The 16,677-nt window shown below is 43.0% G+C and overlaps 1 protein-coding gene across 5 annotated transcripts in view; it reads left to right on the top strand.

Moving 5' to 3' along the window:
- The window catches only part of CCDC191 (coiled-coil domain containing 191), an 84,844-nt gene that overhangs the window by 4,754 nt on the left and 63,413 nt on the right, over positions 1 to 16,677 (top strand). For 4 of the 5 annotated variants that reach the window (XM_066346803.1, XM_066346804.1, XM_066346802.1 and 1 more), the window contains exons 2-3: positions 10,412 to 10,553; positions 16,208 to 16,345. In XM_066346803.1, the coding sequence (XP_066202900.1) occupies positions 10,415 to 10,553; positions 16,208 to 16,345 (277 nt within the window). In that variant the 5' untranslated portion in view covers positions 10,412 to 10,414. The remainder of the gene's footprint in view (positions 1 to 10,411; positions 10,554 to 16,207; positions 16,346 to 16,677) is intronic. The other variant, XM_066346805.1, reaches the window with a different exon arrangement.

Raw genomic sequence — 16,677 nt, 5'->3', positions numbered from 1 at the left:
GGGCAGAGGAGCCCATGCGGGAGGAGAGCAGAGAAAGGCCACGTGGAGGAGAGGAGAAGCAGCCAAGATGGCAGAGTGCTGAAGGAGAAGCCAGTTTAGTGCAGTTTGTGCAGAGAGAAAGAGATGGGGAACACAGGTGAATAAGGCTGGTGAGGTAAGACACCTTTGATTCTAGGAAACTCATATAAGTCAGTGGCGTTGGGAGCCCTGAATGGAAAGGGAAGTGTTTTCCCACTGTGTGTATTTCTCGCCTGCCGGGTGCCAGGCGGCTGTGATGGTGGCCATGGCTACTGGCCTTACAGGCATTTTTATAAGTGTTTTCTATCACTGTAGTATTCAGTTGGATTCTAAATGGGCACTTAATGTTAGGACTAATGAAAAATATGTTTGAGCATTCAGTAAGGGTGTGGGGCGGATTGAGATAACATATGAGATCTCTCCCAGGCCTGAAATGTATAATTTTGAGTTCAACCACCATTTAAGTTGAAAATACCATGAAACCACTTGAGGTACATGTCTCTGAGTGTCAATTAGGCAACTTGCCATACTCCATTTATGTAAAATTATGCATTTTCCTGGGAAAATATTCTTTTGCCTGCTAGTATTTTAAAGAGGTATTACTTATCCTAACTGATAGGCATTATGACCATCAGGCCAATTGGAAATTAGGCCAGATAGCATTGTTAACCATTTATTCACCCACCCAGTATTTATTAATTGCCATCTAAGTGCTAGCCCACTATTTGGGCCCTGGAGATAATACAGCGCACAGGGCAGGTGCAGTCCCTGCTTCCCAGAATTTATAGTTCAGTGGGGGATAAACAACTCAAAGCTGTGTGAGAATTAGGGATGTAATGGAAGCATGTGGGAGGGGGGGTTCTAATATAGTGGAGCCATATCCCTCTTTCATGTAGTAGTTAGCTTGACTCAGATTTATCATTCCTTTTATTAGTGTTCTAAAACTTATACAATAGCTCTTTTTCTGTTATGTCCTCAAATCTCCTATATTGAAAAAAAAAATCAATAAGGCCCTGGCCATCAGCCCGGCATGCAGATGTCCTGGGTTCAATTCCCAGTCAGGGCACACAGAAGAAACGATCATCTACTTCTCTACCCCCTCCTTTTTCTCTCTCTCTTCTTCTCTTGCAGCCATGGTTTGATTGTTTCGAGTGCATCTACCCTGAGTGTTAAGGAAGGCTCCATGGAGCCTCTGCCTCAGGTGCTAAAAATAGCTCAGTTGCAAGCATGGCCCCAGATGGGTAGAGCATTGGCCCCAGATGGGGGTTGCCAGGTGGATCCTGGTCAGGGTACATGCAAGAGTCTGTTTCTTTATCTATCCTCCTCTCAGTTGGAAAAGGAGGGGGGGAAAAAAAAGAAAGAAAGAAAAAATCAGTACATCCTCATTTGATCCCTCCATTCATTCAGATTGCTGTACAATTTCTTTTTCTTATGTAATGTCTTTGGATTTACAGCCTGGACTCCTTGCCATTGTATTTTTTTTTTTATTTTTTTTTTTACAGAGACAGAGAGTGAGTCAGAGAGAGGGATAGACAAGGACAGACAGACAGGAACGGAGAGAGATGAGAAGCATCAATCATTAGTTTTTCATTGCGCGTTGCAACACCTTAGTTGTTCATTGATTGCTTTCTCATATGTGCCTTGACCGCGGGCCTTCAGCAGACCGAATAACCCCTTGCTGGAGCCAGCGACCTTGGGTTCAAGCTGGTGGGCTTTTGCTCAAACCAGATGAGCCCGCGTTCAAGCTGGCAACCTCAGGGTCTCGAACCTGGGTCCTCAGCATCCCAGTCTGACGCTCTATCCACTGCGCCACCGCCTGGTCAGGTGCCATTGTATTTTTATTATCCTCTCATGTCCACAATTATTTCACTCCAGCTTCTGTTTCTTACCACTCCACAGAAACTGTTGTCATAAATGATTTACTGACAAAATCTGATGGTCTCTTCTTTGTCCTCTAACTTTTTAAGGTTCATTTGCTATAGTTACTACCTTTTTTATTCTAGAAATCTTCTTCATTATCTTTTTTAACACTGTTTTCTCTTGCTTCCCCTACTTCTCTGTTAACTTCTGTGTCTTCTTTTCTCATTTTTCTTCCTAATATAGCCCAGCTCTCGGTATACCCTAAACAGTTATAACATCTGGACCTAAGACTTCCAAATCCATTTGAGTGGATCACACTGTCGTAATCAGCTAAGCCCTTGTTATGTGGAAGAGGGGGTAGCATATGGAAAGGCTGTGAAGCATGGTAAAGTTGAAATAGGGCTTTCTTCAGAACAGATAAGGAAGGCTAGTGTAACTACAGCACTGGGGACTTGGCCGAAGAAAGTTGTCATAATTTTTGGTGTACCAAAAATCAGTGGATCAAATTGATCCAGGCTTCACCCTGGCCGGTTGGCTCAGCGGTAGAGCGTCGGCCTAGCGTGCGGAGGACCCGGGTTCGATTCCCGGCCAGGGCACACAGGAGAAGCGCCCATTTGCTTCTCCACCCCTCCGCCGCGCTTTCCTCTCTGTCTCTCTCTTCCCCTCCCGCAGCCAAGGCTCCATTGGAGCAAAGATGGCCCGGGCGCTGGGGATGGCTCTGTGGCCTCTGCCTCAGGCGCTAGAGTGGCTCTGGTCGCAACATGGCGATGCCCCAGAGGGGCAGAGCATCGCCCCCTGGTGGGCAGAGCGTCGCCCCTGGTGGGCGTGCCGGGTGGATCCCGGTCGGGCGCATGCGGGAGTCTATCTGACTGTCTCTCCCCGTTTCCAGCTTCAGAAAAAAGAAAAAAAAAATTGATCCAGGCTTGAAACTTTCCATTGGAAAGACAAAGGAATAGATTTGAGGTTAATATAAGATAGTAGCTGAATATCCACACAGATAGGAAAGGACCCTTTAAAGGCCTCATAGGCTGGGAGAAGGAGGAGGCATATGTTGACTAGAGGACTGGTTAGGTCTGACACCAATATAGTGGAGTAGAGAGAGTGAAAGAGGGACATGGATAGAAGGTTGATGTTGGAGAGGAGGTCATCATCATTTGGTCTGACCAATGGAAAATTTTGTGTGACATGACTCAGGATCACAATCAGTGAGTTCCTGAAGTGCAGTGAAAGGCAAGGAGATTTGCTTGATCTTGAGGATGGAATGTGGGTGAGTCTTCCTCAGGGATGTCGAAGTCACTTAGAATCTGATGCTTGGTAGAACTATGAGTCCTGGGATAGCTTACCCAAAATGGAACTGTCTACCACAGTTTATAATTCATCCTCATCCTGATTTGATAGCCTGACTCGTCTTCTGACTCCAGTACATTCTGCTGCTTTGAGCTTTATAAACATTTTCATTGTGTCAGTTATTCAGTCTTGAACCTTTAGTGATTCTGCTTGCCATCAGATGAAATTCTGAATCCATACTGACATTTAAGGCCCTCCACCAGTCTACCTCTAACAGCCCTTTTACTGATACTCTGTGTGACTCAGGTCAGGCTAATCTCCTTCCCCTCCATCAGATCAGACTTAGCTTTGACTCATGTTGATTCACCAGCCTAGAACACCCTTCCTCTTCAAGAGGCCAATTTAGATCCTTTCCTTGAAGTTCTGCTTGAGGTGCCCCTTTCAGTGAACAACTCCCCCTCACCTCAACCACCTCAACCTATCTTGATCATTTAATGTAAAGCCCATGGCAAGTTTAGCAAGGGTTCTACCAGTCTTTTCACAAAGGACAAGAGGAGAAATCATTTTCAAAATACAGTGTGTCCATAAAGTCATGGTGCACTTTTGACCGGTCACAGGAAAGAAACAAAAGACGATAGAAATGTGAAATCTGCACCAAATCAAAGGAAAACCCTCCCAGTTTCTGTAGGATGATGTGGCAGCATGTGCGCATGCGCAGATGATGACGTAACACCGTGTATACAGCGGAGCAGCCCACGGCCATGCCAGTCGAGATGTGGAGGTACAGAGGAAAGTTCAGTGTGTTCTGTGGCTCGCTAAATTCGAATCCATGACTAAAGTGCAACGTGAATATCAGCGCGTTTATAACGAAGCACCACCACATAGGAATAACATTACTCGGTGGGATAAGCAGTTGAAGGAAACCGGCAGTTTGGTGGAGAAACCCCGTTCTGGTAGGCCATCAGTCAGTGACGAGTCTGTAGAGGCTATACGGGATAGCTACCTAAGGAGCCCTAAAAAATCTGCATGAGCTCACATCAGAACTGCACTGAATAGGTATGAAACAGAGAATTTTCCTTTTATTTGGTGCAGGTTTCACATTGCTATCGTCTTTTGTTGCTTTCCTGTGACCCATCAAAAGTGCACCATGACTTTACGGACACACTGTACATCAAATGACAATATAAACTATGGGAAAGTGCAGCTTTTTTGAATTAATTGTTTATTTATTTATTTATTTATTTATTAGTGAGAGACAGAGAAAGGGACAGATAGGGACAGACAGGAAGGGAGAGAGATGAGGAGCATCAATTCTTTGTTGCGGCACCTTAGTTATTCATTGACTGCTTTCTTATATTTATCTTGACCAGGGGACTTCAGCCGAGTCAGTGACCCGTTGCTCAAGCCAGCAACCATTGGGCTCAAGCCAGTGACCCGTTGCTCAAGCTAGTGAGCCAGTGCTGAAGCTGGATGAACCCACGCTCAAGTGGGTGACCTCGGGATTTAGAACCTGGGTCCTGGCCCTGGCCGGTTGGCTCAGCGGTAGAGCGTCGGCCTAGCGTGCGGAGGACCCGGGTTCGATTCCCGGCCAGGGCACACAGGAGAAGCGCCCATTTGCTTCTCCACCCCTCCGCCGCGCTTTCCTCTCTGTCTCTCTCTTCCCCTCCCGCAGCCAAGGCTCCATTGGAGCAAAGATGGCCCGGGCGCTGGGGATGGCTCTGTGGCCTCTGCCTCAGGCGCTAGAGTGGCTCTGGTCGCAACATGGCGACGCCCAGGATGGGCAGAGCATCGCCCCCTGGTGGGCAGAGCATCGCCCCTGGTGGGCGTGCCGGGTGGATCCCGGTCGGGCGCATGCGGGAGTCTATCTGACTGTCTCTCCCTGTTTCCAGCTTCAGAAAAATGAAAAAAAAAAAAAAAGAACCTGGGTCCTCTATGTCCCAGGTCAATGTTCTATCCACTGCACCACCATTTATTCATTGCTTTAACAAATATAGGGGTTTCGTACATGTAAAAGACAAAATACTGGCCCTGGCCAGTTGGCTCAGTGGTAGAGCGTCGGCCTGGCGTGCAGAAGTCCCGGGTTCGATTCCCGGCCAGGGCACACAGGAGAAGCGCCCATCTGCTTCTCCACCCCTCCCCCTCTCCTTCCTCTCTGTCTCTCTCTTCCCCTCCCGCAGCGAGGCTCCATTGGAGCAAAGATGGCCTGGGCGCTGGGGATGGCTCCTTGGCCTCTGCCCCAGGCGCTGGAGTGGCTCTGGTAGCAACAGAGCGACGCCCCCTGGTGGGCAGAGCGACGCCCCGAGGGACAGAGCATCAACCCCTGGTGGGCATGCCGGGTGGATCCCGGTGGGGCGCATGCGGGAGTCTGTCTGACTGTCTCTCCCCATTTCCGGCTTCAGAAAAACACAGGAAAAAAAAAAAAAAGAAGACAAAATACTCCTGTTTACCTTCTATTTAGAAGAGACAACAAATTACAAAATATGTTACAAAGTCATAAGTGCTATAGAGAAAATCAAAACGGAAAGGGAATAGGGAGAGCCGGGAGGAGGGTGGTTGCAGTTCCATATGGGGTGTTTAGAGACGGCCTACTACTACAAAGTTGACATTTGAGTAAAGACCTGGGGTGGGGGTTGAGGGAAAGAGTTATATGAATGTCTGGGGGAGAGCAGTCAGCAGGGGAAGTTCAGTGCTAAGTTCTTGAGGTGGGAACGTGCCTGGCATGTTTGAGGAGGAACAAGGAGGCCAGTGGGGCTGAAGTGAAGGGCGTGACGGGAAGAGTGCAGAGGACGAGGTGACGCGAGGTGACGGGAAGAGTGCAGAGGACGAGGTTGGAGACCTCACAGAGGGCCTGGTGCTGCAGGACGTTGAAGCACATTATAAGGTCTTAGACTTTTATTCTGATTTATATTAAAAAGGAAAGCATGCAGTGGTCAGATTCAGCCAGTTTGCACCAGTTCAGCAGAACCAATATCTAATTTTTTGTTGAGTTTGGTGAACCGGTTGTTAAAATGGCATTGTAATCATGGTGCGCTCTCAGGTGGGTGCCTGGGCAGCTGCCCAAAGTGGAAATCACAGATTTACATTCCTTACTCTTTTTTAACATTCATCTGAGCAATTCAGCAAAACAGCGTATTCTAAGTGCCCATAGTAATGTTCATTCCGTCTGTAGGTGAAAAAATTGCAAGTGAGACATCAATCAAGAAGCAATACGGAAATATTTTAACAGTTTTATTTGTTTTTGTCAGGTATTAGTTAATATTTTTTATTGATATTTTAAAACTCTTTCTTATAACATCTAGTTTTGTGTACCTCTTTTATTGTTTTTATTTAAGTACTAGCTGTACCTGGCCACGCGTTGCTGTGGCTCAGTCTGGTTAAAGAAAGAAAAGAGAAAGCGCATGTTTCTAATATGTTTAATTTCACAATACTTGTGGGTATACAATATTTTTTGTTGTTCCATTGTCTGTGCAGATATAGAGATTGTCTGGTTTGCCAACTCTAGAACACACAAATAATTGTCCATGTGAGAAGCAATCCGTGTGTAGATCTAAAGCGCACAATTCTAAAGATTGGCCCTGAGCTTTGTTGATGGTGATTGAAACGCCAATCGAATTGGGAACTGCAATCTCTTAAATTGAAATAGCATATCCGTTGAAATCATAGGAATGCGAGGAATGAGGACATCTTCACCTTTGAAAGGTCCTGTCAAGACTGTTGCTTCTACAACGTTGCTCATTAATATTTTTACTGCAAGCCGTGTGCCATTGCAAAGCTTTGGCTGGTTGATATTTCGCAACATGATAATTGGCACACAGATTTTCAATTGCAGTACGTGCAGTGGCATCCCTGGTAGATCGAGTGAATTCAAAAATTCTCTTGGATAATTAACCGCTTCATCTGCTTCCACAACAGTGTCGACGGACTTGAATGTGACTGCCTCGCTTTGAATGTTAGACTGAATAATATTGTTAAGTTCATAGACATCTTTGTTCTTGGCCGCAAGAATAGGTCATTCACTCAGCCAATCGTGATTCTTATAATTGGTTTGAACATTGGGAAATCCTTTTTCAACCAATTCTTCTCCTGATGTCACTAAATTGCAGAAGTTATGAGGCAATGAAATTTGTCCTGAGGTCAGATCAACCATCACCTTTCCGTTCCCAATTTCCAGCAATTGATGTGAGAATATCTCAGCTGATCTATCATTTTGCAGCTGGACACGCATATATGAAGTTAATTTTAACGTCTTTACGTGTCGCCACAAAGTAGAGTATTTCAGGCAAGCATTTATTTCATCCGCTGGTGTCAATCGAGGAATTACAGGTAATGTTTGCCTGAAATCTCCTGCAAGCAATGTTAATGCGTTCCTAAATGGTCTGATATTTCCACACAAATCTTGCAGTGATCGATCAAGAGCCTCGAGTGATTTTTTGTGTGCCATAGTGCCTTCATCCCAAACAATAAGTTTGCATTTCTGCAATACTTTTTCCATGCTGGATGCTTTGGAAATGTTGCACCTGGGAGTTTCAATGAATTGCATGTTCAATGGCAATTTCAAAGCGGAATGAGCAGTTCTTCCACCTGGTAGCAATGTCGCAGCTATTCTGGATGATGCAAGAGCTAAGGCTATGTCATTTTGGGATCGAATTGCTGCCAGAATCAATCTAATTAGGAATGTTTTACCAGTTCCTCCTGGCACATCTAAGGAGATTTCTCCAACCTCGTTATTAACAGTTTGCATTATTTGATTGTAAATGCCTTTATGCTCAAGCATTAGCTTAGGAATATTTGATTGCATATACTACAAAAGATCACCCATGTTGTAATTTTGTTCACGACTCAATTCTACATCAAAAGAAGCAGCAGCAGATTGATTCGGTGATGGCATTCCCAACTGATTGAGAACTTTGTTCATGATTTCTAAGCACAAATCTTCGATCATTATCAACACTTCGTTGTAGATTTCTGGTGTGAAATCCATGTTCATTATTTGAATTTTCCTTCTGTATTCAATGGAAAATATCTTCATCCCTGTGCGATTTATATTTCTCCCATAGCTCTGTTGGAGATGAAGGAGACCAGGCAGTCAATATGATTGCAAACAATGCACGAATTTCACTTGGATGTGACGTGTTGCACGCGTCATTAATGCATACATCCCAGTGTTGATTGTTCTCCAATAAATGCAGCGCTTGACATGTACTGCGGAGAGTGTCATGTGTAACGCCGTTGACAATTCTCAATTGCTGGAAAGACACTGGACTGGGCACATTTACCAATAGCATGTAAAGAAAGAAGTGTTCATCTTGATTGGGATGCACAGTCTGCCTATCGTAGTTTTTTTGAATATGCCAGGTTGTCCGTCGACTCGCTCTCCTCATTTGCGTCATTCAAATGATTTTTTACTCGCATTCCATATGTAATACATAGGCCCTTCCGCAGTTTTCGCAAACGTGAAATGGAATCGTAAAATTGGAAATTTGGAAATCATAAATGGATTGTAAATCGGAAACATTGAAATGAAATAATAAAATATTTAGTATAGCTTGTGTTGCTTTTATGTCCAACAGATGGCGCTGTTTTTCAAAAAAAGCATGTTTTTACCTGTCACAGGTGGGACATCTATATAATAGTAGGTATATAAAAACTCGCATATTCAAATGCAACATTGTGCCAAAATTGCAAAGCAATCGGTGAAGAACTTTCAGAGATTTAAGATTTTGAACAAACATTTGCATATTTATTTATATAGATTAAATGCATGAAATAATAAACTACCTTTAGGTATATCTTTTTTATTTACTTAAAATTGTCATTAGGCCAGAGAACCTGTTGTTAAATTATTTGAATCCCACCACTGGAACCATGGAAGAGTTTTGAGTGGAATTCTAAAATATTATGCCCTTCGTTATAAAGGGATCTTTCTGGACTCTGTAGTGGGAGGCTATTATAGAAAATCTGTCAGGAAATTGTGCCTTGTAGCAGGCTAATAGCAGTAGAGGTGATGAGAAGGGGTCAAATCCTGGATATGTTTATTTTTTTATTTATTTTATTTATTTATTTATTTTAGAGGGGAGAGAGAGAAGGGGGTTGGGGAGCAGGAAACATCAACTCCTGTATGTGCCTTGACTGGGCAAGCCTAGGGTTTCAAACCAGTGACCTCAGCATTCGAGGTTGACACTTAATCCACTGAGCCACCAGAGGCCAGGCCTGGGTATGTTTTGAAAATAGATTTCGCCTGACCTGTGGTGGCGCAGTGGGTAAAGCATCAACCTGGAAACGCTGAGGTTGCCGGTTCAAAACCCTGGGCTTGCCTGGTCAAGGCACATATGGGAGTTGATGCTTCCTGCTCCTCCCCCCTTCTTTCACACTCTCTCTCTCTCTCTCTCTCTCTCTCTCTCCCCTCTCTATAATGAATAAATAAAAATAAAATAAAATAAAAAGAAAATAGATTTCCTGATATATGTGGGGTGAAGGTGAGAAAAGAGAGCAGATTCAAGAAGGAACTGAAAGAATAGGGTTGTCACGACCCAGGTTAAAAGACTGGAAACACAGCAGGCGGAAGGAAAGCAGGTTTTTTTTTTGGGGGGGGGGGGGGTGGAATGGGTGTAATTGTAAAATAAGTTCTTATATACTGTGTATGTTAGCCAGAATGCAGAGAATGTTTGTCCAGCTCTGCCAGTCCCACCCTAGTCCCCTAAATTTGGCCATGTTTTTACTAGGTTCTCACTGTTGAGTTAAAATGTTCTGAAGACTATAGTTCAGTGACTCTGTTTATCCCAATTTCTTTGAACCTCTAGTTTGTCTACATGCCGGAAGGTTCCTTACGGGGTAGTCATTTGAGGAGGTATAGCTACTCTGCCTCTGGCTCGCATTTATATGCAAATTTTAGTAGCATGGAAACTAATAAAATATTAACCTTTTTCACTTAAAATAAATTATTCAGGTGTCAGAATCCCATAACTTATGCTCTAAGGAAAAGTTATCTAAAGCATAAATAACATTTTGTTCAAATATAAACATTGTAAACACCTGTTAAGACTTGGTAAAATACTATAATTAACTTTGTGTTTAATGAATGTTCTTTTTGGTGGATGTTTAAGCCTCACAGTTTGTACAAAAGCAGAAAGATGAAAGTATTACTAGCTGGTAAAAAATCAGATTCTTGAGTGTTGGGGAGAAATTTTCTAACCCTGAAAATGATGTTGTCATCTCAATGTTTTGTTTTGTTTCTGTTATATTAAAGAGCATGGAGAAAGCCTCAGAATTTGGCATTTCAAGAGCATTTTCTGCTGGAAATTTAGATTTATCCAGGAGGCTTTGGGGCCAAATTATAGATTTGGAAACATCTGAGCAAAATGAGGATCATGATGAAATCTGTGCAGAAGGTAAGAGAAGACATTTTTTTTTGCTGTGAGGTTAATGATTTTTTTGGAGTACAACTTATTAAAGCATAACCCATAATGAATTTCAGAGTACAGAAAGAGAGCTTTTCCTTCTTTTGTTCTTAATTTTGGCTTATTTTTCTTCCCTGAAGGTAACATACTCTGGAATTAACCCCCAGTATTACCAGTAAGGCTGTATTTAAGGCCCGTTTTGTCTTCTGAAATAGAGTTGCAGCCAGAGGCTGTTTGGCATAAGTAGTTGCCTGGTCAGTGTTGGGGGTTTAGTCCCTGTGGCACAGGGGCAGCTGTTAACTCGCTCTAGTGTCATGCAGAACTTAACCACTAATTTATAAGTCAACTTTGTTCCTCGTGGAAAGGGTCTGAAACTGATCTAACCTCTCCACCTTCCCAAAGCAAGGAATCCTCTCAATAGAATTCAGTGTTTTAGTTACTGATGCCCTGACTAACTCCACGGTTTAAGGATGAACCCGCAAAGAAGACTGGGAAGGAGAGGCCAGAGAGGCAGGAGGAAAGGCGGTACCATGTCCTGGAGCCAAGTTCCATCTGGATTATTATGTCTCCAGATATTCAGTTGATTTGTTCTTTATCTCAACTCATATATATTTAAATATTTTTCAGTGCGGGAACTATTTCAGGCACTGGAGAAACAGGTTGTGAACAAGACAGGCAGAGCCTTTGCTTTCATGGAACATACATTCTAGTGCAGGAATAAACAAAAATTTAAAATATTATCAGATATTGCCTGACCTGTGGTGGTGCAGTGGGATGGGGCCTCGAACTGGAACACTAAGGTCGCGGGTTCGAAACCCTGGGCTTGCCTGATCAAGGCATATGCGCATATGAGAGTTGATGCTTCCTGCTCCTCCCCCTTCTCTCTCTCTCTCTCTCTCTCTCTTTCTCTCTCTCCTTCTTTCCCCCTCTCTCTCTCCTCTCTGAAAATAAGTTGAATAAATAAAGTAAAAAAAATAATTATCAGATATTGCCAAGTCATTGGAGTTTGGACCCGAATAACAAAAAGGAGCCATCTGAGCAGAGATGGAGGAAGAGCGTCCTAGGCCAAGGGAAGGTGGCATCAAGAGCTAAGTGCACGCAGGCTTGAAGGAATGAAGGATGACCAGTATGGCTGGAGCTTCCCAGGGGAGATGGGCTTGCGAGGAGTGCACAGACATGTCACACAGGGCCTTGTAAACCTGGGAAAGAGTTCAGATTTTATTCTGAGCATGAACAGACATCACTGAACAATTTTAAGCAGAGGTGTATGTAATAGGACAGTTTTTTAAGTGTATGAGAAATGAATGACGGGAGAAAAGAGGGAGGAGGAAGAGCCGTGGGGGCTGTCGCAGCGGTCTGGGTGGCAGTGACGGTGCTGGTCTCGGGGTTTGGTAGCGCTGGAGATGGAGAAAGGAGACTGACTCAGGAATTGGTGACATATGTCTTCCTCATCCTACTTTCCATTCCACCAATAGGCAGGCACAGTATACTTTAGCCTATTAAGTTCTCTGAGAAGTCCTACAGTTAAAAAAATATTTTCTTATCCCATTTCCCAAGCTTCCCACACCACAAATATTTCAGAAATATCTATTAATATCCTGAGAAACTAGCGACCACATTAGGAAGTATGGTGTGTGGATAGAATGGTTTTTGAAGGTTTTTATCCTTTCTTTCCTCTCATCAACCATCTATTAATATTCTACAAGAACTGGTTGGTGTTCTGAAGCGCATCCTTTGAGAAATTCTGCTGTAAGGCAGCCTGCTACACCACTCCTCTGATCTAAGATCAGGAGTTCCCGCAGGTGAGCACTCCAAGAGGAGTTCCCACCTTTGTTCTTTTGGGATACTTCATAGTATAGTGTCCCCCCTTATCCGTGGTTTCACTTTCCGCAGTTCCAGTTACCTGCAGTCAACCACAGTCCTAAAATATTAAATGGAAAATTCCAGAAATAAACAATTCATAAATTTTAAAGCATGATGAAATCGCTCACTGTCTGCTTTGTCCTCACGGGAATCACCCCTTTGTTCAGTATACGTACATACGCTGGACATATTCACTACCTGCCTGTTAGTCACTCAGTAGCCATCTTGGTTATGAGAGACACTGTTGTAGCACCACAGTGCTTGTGTTCAAGTAACCTTTATTTTACTTAAAAATGGCCCCAACGTGCAAGAGTAGTGATGCTGGCAATTCAGCTATGCCAAAGAAGCCGTAGGTGTTTCCTTTAAGTGAGACGATGAATAGAGAACAGTACGATGTTTTGAGAGAAAGAGACCCCATTCATATAAATTTTATCACAGAATATTGTTATACTGTTCTGTTTTATCATTATTGTTAATCTCTTACTGTGCTTAGTTTAGAAATTAAACTCTATTGTCGGTATGTATGGGGGAAAACAGTAAATACAGGATTTGGTGCTGTCCACTGTTTCAGGCATCCACTTGGGGTCTTAGGATGTTTCTCCCATGGTAAAGGGGTGGGGGAACGACTGTCAACCCCTATTTACCAATGGGTGATGTCCAGGAGATCTGAATTATTCTCTGTATGTTATTATACACATAAATATCTGAACTATCCTACACAGGGTTACTCAATAAACATCTGCTCCCCTTCTCTGCCTTCCTCTGAAAGCTGATAACGTCTGTTGCTAGTATACCTTTTATACTTACTTCCTATTACCTTGATTCATTTTTTCTGTTTTACATGTCATACATTCCTATCTATGTTAACTGCCTTTTAGCATCATTTATTCCCTCAGAGCTGTGTGACAATGATAATGATGGAAATAATGCTGAAATACACATTTTCTTCTTTGAAACTTCTGTGCTCTACCCTTAATAACTGTTTGATAATGATGAAGGTAATGTTAAAGTAGACATTTTCTCACTTATATATTTATTTAAGAAGATCTTCTGGATATCACTAAGAAAGAAATCACATGGAGTTAGTTTCCAGGATATCACATTCAGTTGTTTTTTCCTATCTCACTGACCACTTCTCCTATGTATAGTTTGCTTTCCTGGTTCTGCTTTATTTCTTCAACTTCTAAATACTGGAGTTCCTCAGGATTAGTCCTTGAACCAATCTGTACCTACCTTCCTCCTTTGGTAACCTCATCCACTTCTACAGCTTTAACTACCGTGTGTGTGTGTGAGAGAGAGAGAGAGAGAGAGAGAAAGAGAGAGAGAGACAGAGAGACAGAGAGTCAGAGAGAGTCAGAGAGAGGGACAGATAGAGAGAGAGATGAGAAGCATCAATTCTTTGTTGCAACACCTTAGTTGTTCTTGTTTGCTTTCTCATATGTGCCTTGATGGGGGGGGGGGAGGCTATAGCAGAGTGAGTGACCCCTTGCTCAAGCCAGCGACCTTGGGCTCAAGCTGGTGAGCTTTGCTCAAACCAGATGAGCCTGTGCTCAAGCTGGTGACCTTGGAGTCTCGAACCTGGGTCCTCGGCATTCCAGTCTGACACTCTATCCACTGCACCACCGCCTGGTCAGGCACTTTAACTACCATTTGTATGCTAACAACGTGCACATTATTTCCTTAGCTTGGACCTCTCCCTTGAAATACAGAGTGGTATAGCCAGTACCTATTTGACATCCCTGTTTGGATGTCTCATAAGCATCTCAAGGCTAAAACTGAACTCCTTATCTTTCACCCAAACCTGCTGTTCCCTTGGCCTTCCCTGGCTCAGTAAGTGGTGTCTACATCCTTACAGTAGCTTAGGTCAAGAACCTGCAGATTTCCTTCTCTCACATCCTATATTTAGTCTGTCAGCAAATCATATCAACTTTACCTCATTATTTTTTAGGATATGATCACCCCTCTCCCCTAGATCATTGCATCTGTCTCCCAGTCGGTGTGCCCTGCTTCTGTGTGTGTCTATTTTAACATAGTAGCCAGAGTGATTTCTTTGCTCATAGCCTTCCTGTAGCTTCGCATTGCATTCAGAGTAAAAACCAAAGTACCTAGAATGGTGGGTGTCAAGACTCTAAAGAAGGGTTTTCAAGCTCAGCTCTATTGACATTTTGGCTCAGCTCATTTTTGTTGTGGGCACTCCCGTGTGCATTGTAGAACATTAGCAGCATCCCTAGTCTCTACCCACTGAATGCCAGTATCACCTTCCCCAGTTGTGACAACCAAAAATGACTTCAGATGTTGCCAGATGTCCACTGGAACAGATTTTTCCCTAATCTAGAACTACTGCTCTTAACCTGATCCCCTCATTATCTCTATCACATCCTCTACTGTTTTCCCCAACCCCCTTCTCTCACCCCTCTCCAGCCACACTGCCTCCTCACTATTTCTCCAACATGCCAGACACTCTCCTACCTTAGGGCCTTTGCCCTTGCTTTCCCTCAGCATGGAGTAATATTTTCTCACATAGCCGTATGGCTCAATCCCGCACTTCCCTTCTTTGTTCAAATATCTTTCCATGTGGCCTCCTTTGACCACTCAATTTAAAGCTATTGACACCAGTTTTCCATTCCTTGTATTAGTGGTGGGGTTCAGCTAGTTCGCACCAGTTCAGCAGAACCAATACCTATTTTTGTTGAGTTCAGCAAACCAGTTGTTAAAATGGCACTTGTAATCAGGGTTCTCCCTAAGGTGGGCACCTGGGCAGCTGCCCAGCATGGAAATCACAAATTTCCATTCTAAAGGAATGGGATCCTTCTCATACAGTGAAAAGATGGTTAAGGATAAGTCACACAGCTGATAATGTTCAGATAAAAGGGAAGAAAATTGCAAGTGAGGACACCAATCAAGAAGCAATATAGAAATATCTTAAATAACAGTGTTACTGGTTTTTGTCAGGTATTATCTAATACTTTTTTTTTTTTTGTATTTTTCTGAAGTTGGAAATGGCGAGGCAGTCAGACAGACTCCCGCATGCGCCCAACCAGGATCCACCTGGCACGCCCACCAGAGGGCGATACTCTGCCCATCTGGGGTGTCGCTCTGTTGCAATCAGAGCCATCCTAGCACCTGGGGCAGAGGCCATGGAGCCATCCTCAGTGCGCGGGCCAACTTTGCTCCAATGGAGCCTTGGCTGCGGAAGGGGAAGAGAGAGACAGAGAGGAAGGAGAGGGGGAGGGGTGGAGAAGCAGATGGGCGCTTCTCCTGTGTGCCCTGGCCGGGAATCGAACCCGGGACTCCTGCACACCAGGCTGATGCTCTACCACTGAGCCAACCAGCCAGGGCCTATCTAATACTTTTTTATTAATATTTTTAAACTCTTATAATCTAGTGTACTTCCTTTATTGTTCTTATTTAAGTATTAAATTATGAAATAATAAACTACCTTTCGGTAAATAGATTTTTTTAAATTTAAAATGGTCATTGGGGCAGAGAACTGGTGGTTAAATTGTTTGACTCCCACCACTGCCTTGTATGCCGTTTCTCCTTCTGCTGCTGTTTTTCTGACTTCTTGTTTATGGTCTCTCTTACCCAATTAGAATGTAAGTTTCTTGGTGATAGGTTTTATTTTTCCTGTTTTATTCACTGCTATATTCCTATTGTCTAAAACAGTACGTGACACATGACCAGTACTCAAGTAATATTTATTGAATGAATGAAAAAGGTGAATGAAGAAAGGTCTCTAAAGTAATTGAAATATTAAAAAGATGTTTCTGTTTTATTGATAGCTCAGGAGCTGGTCAATGACTGGTTAGACACCAAACTTAAGCAGGAACTGGCAAGTGATGGGGAAGCTGAAGACCCTGTATCAAGTATCCCTCCTGAGCTAGAAGCCAGTGGTCACTTGAAATATGACAAGTTTGATCGTAAGAACTGATCTGATTGTTCTAAGCTTTAATATCCAATGATTGTGTCTAAGAAGTCTTTTGAATTATTTTGAATAATAAATGTTAATTTGACTTTTCTGTGTTTTGCTTAGTTTTATAATTGACTTTAATTTTTCCTGATTTGATTTAATTTACTTATCCTCAGTAAAGCTATGATTTTTTTAAGTTAAAATATTCTATTTATAATTCTTATGATTATAATAGTAAATAATGCTATTTCAGAGTACCTCTTCCTATATATTGTTGGATGACTGTTTATTTTGGAGACTATATTTAAAGTCATATATGATTTTATATTTATAAAATACTTC

The sequence above is a fragment of the Saccopteryx leptura genome, chromosome 8 (genome assembly GCF_036850995.1).
Source record: "Saccopteryx leptura isolate mSacLep1 chromosome 8, mSacLep1_pri_phased_curated, whole genome shotgun sequence".
In the NCBI taxonomy this organism is placed as follows: Eukaryota; Metazoa; Chordata; class Mammalia; order Chiroptera; family Emballonuridae; genus Saccopteryx; species Saccopteryx leptura.
The sequence above is the reverse complement of the archived record's forward strand: the minus strand, read 5'-3'. Positions and strand labels throughout refer to the sequence as shown.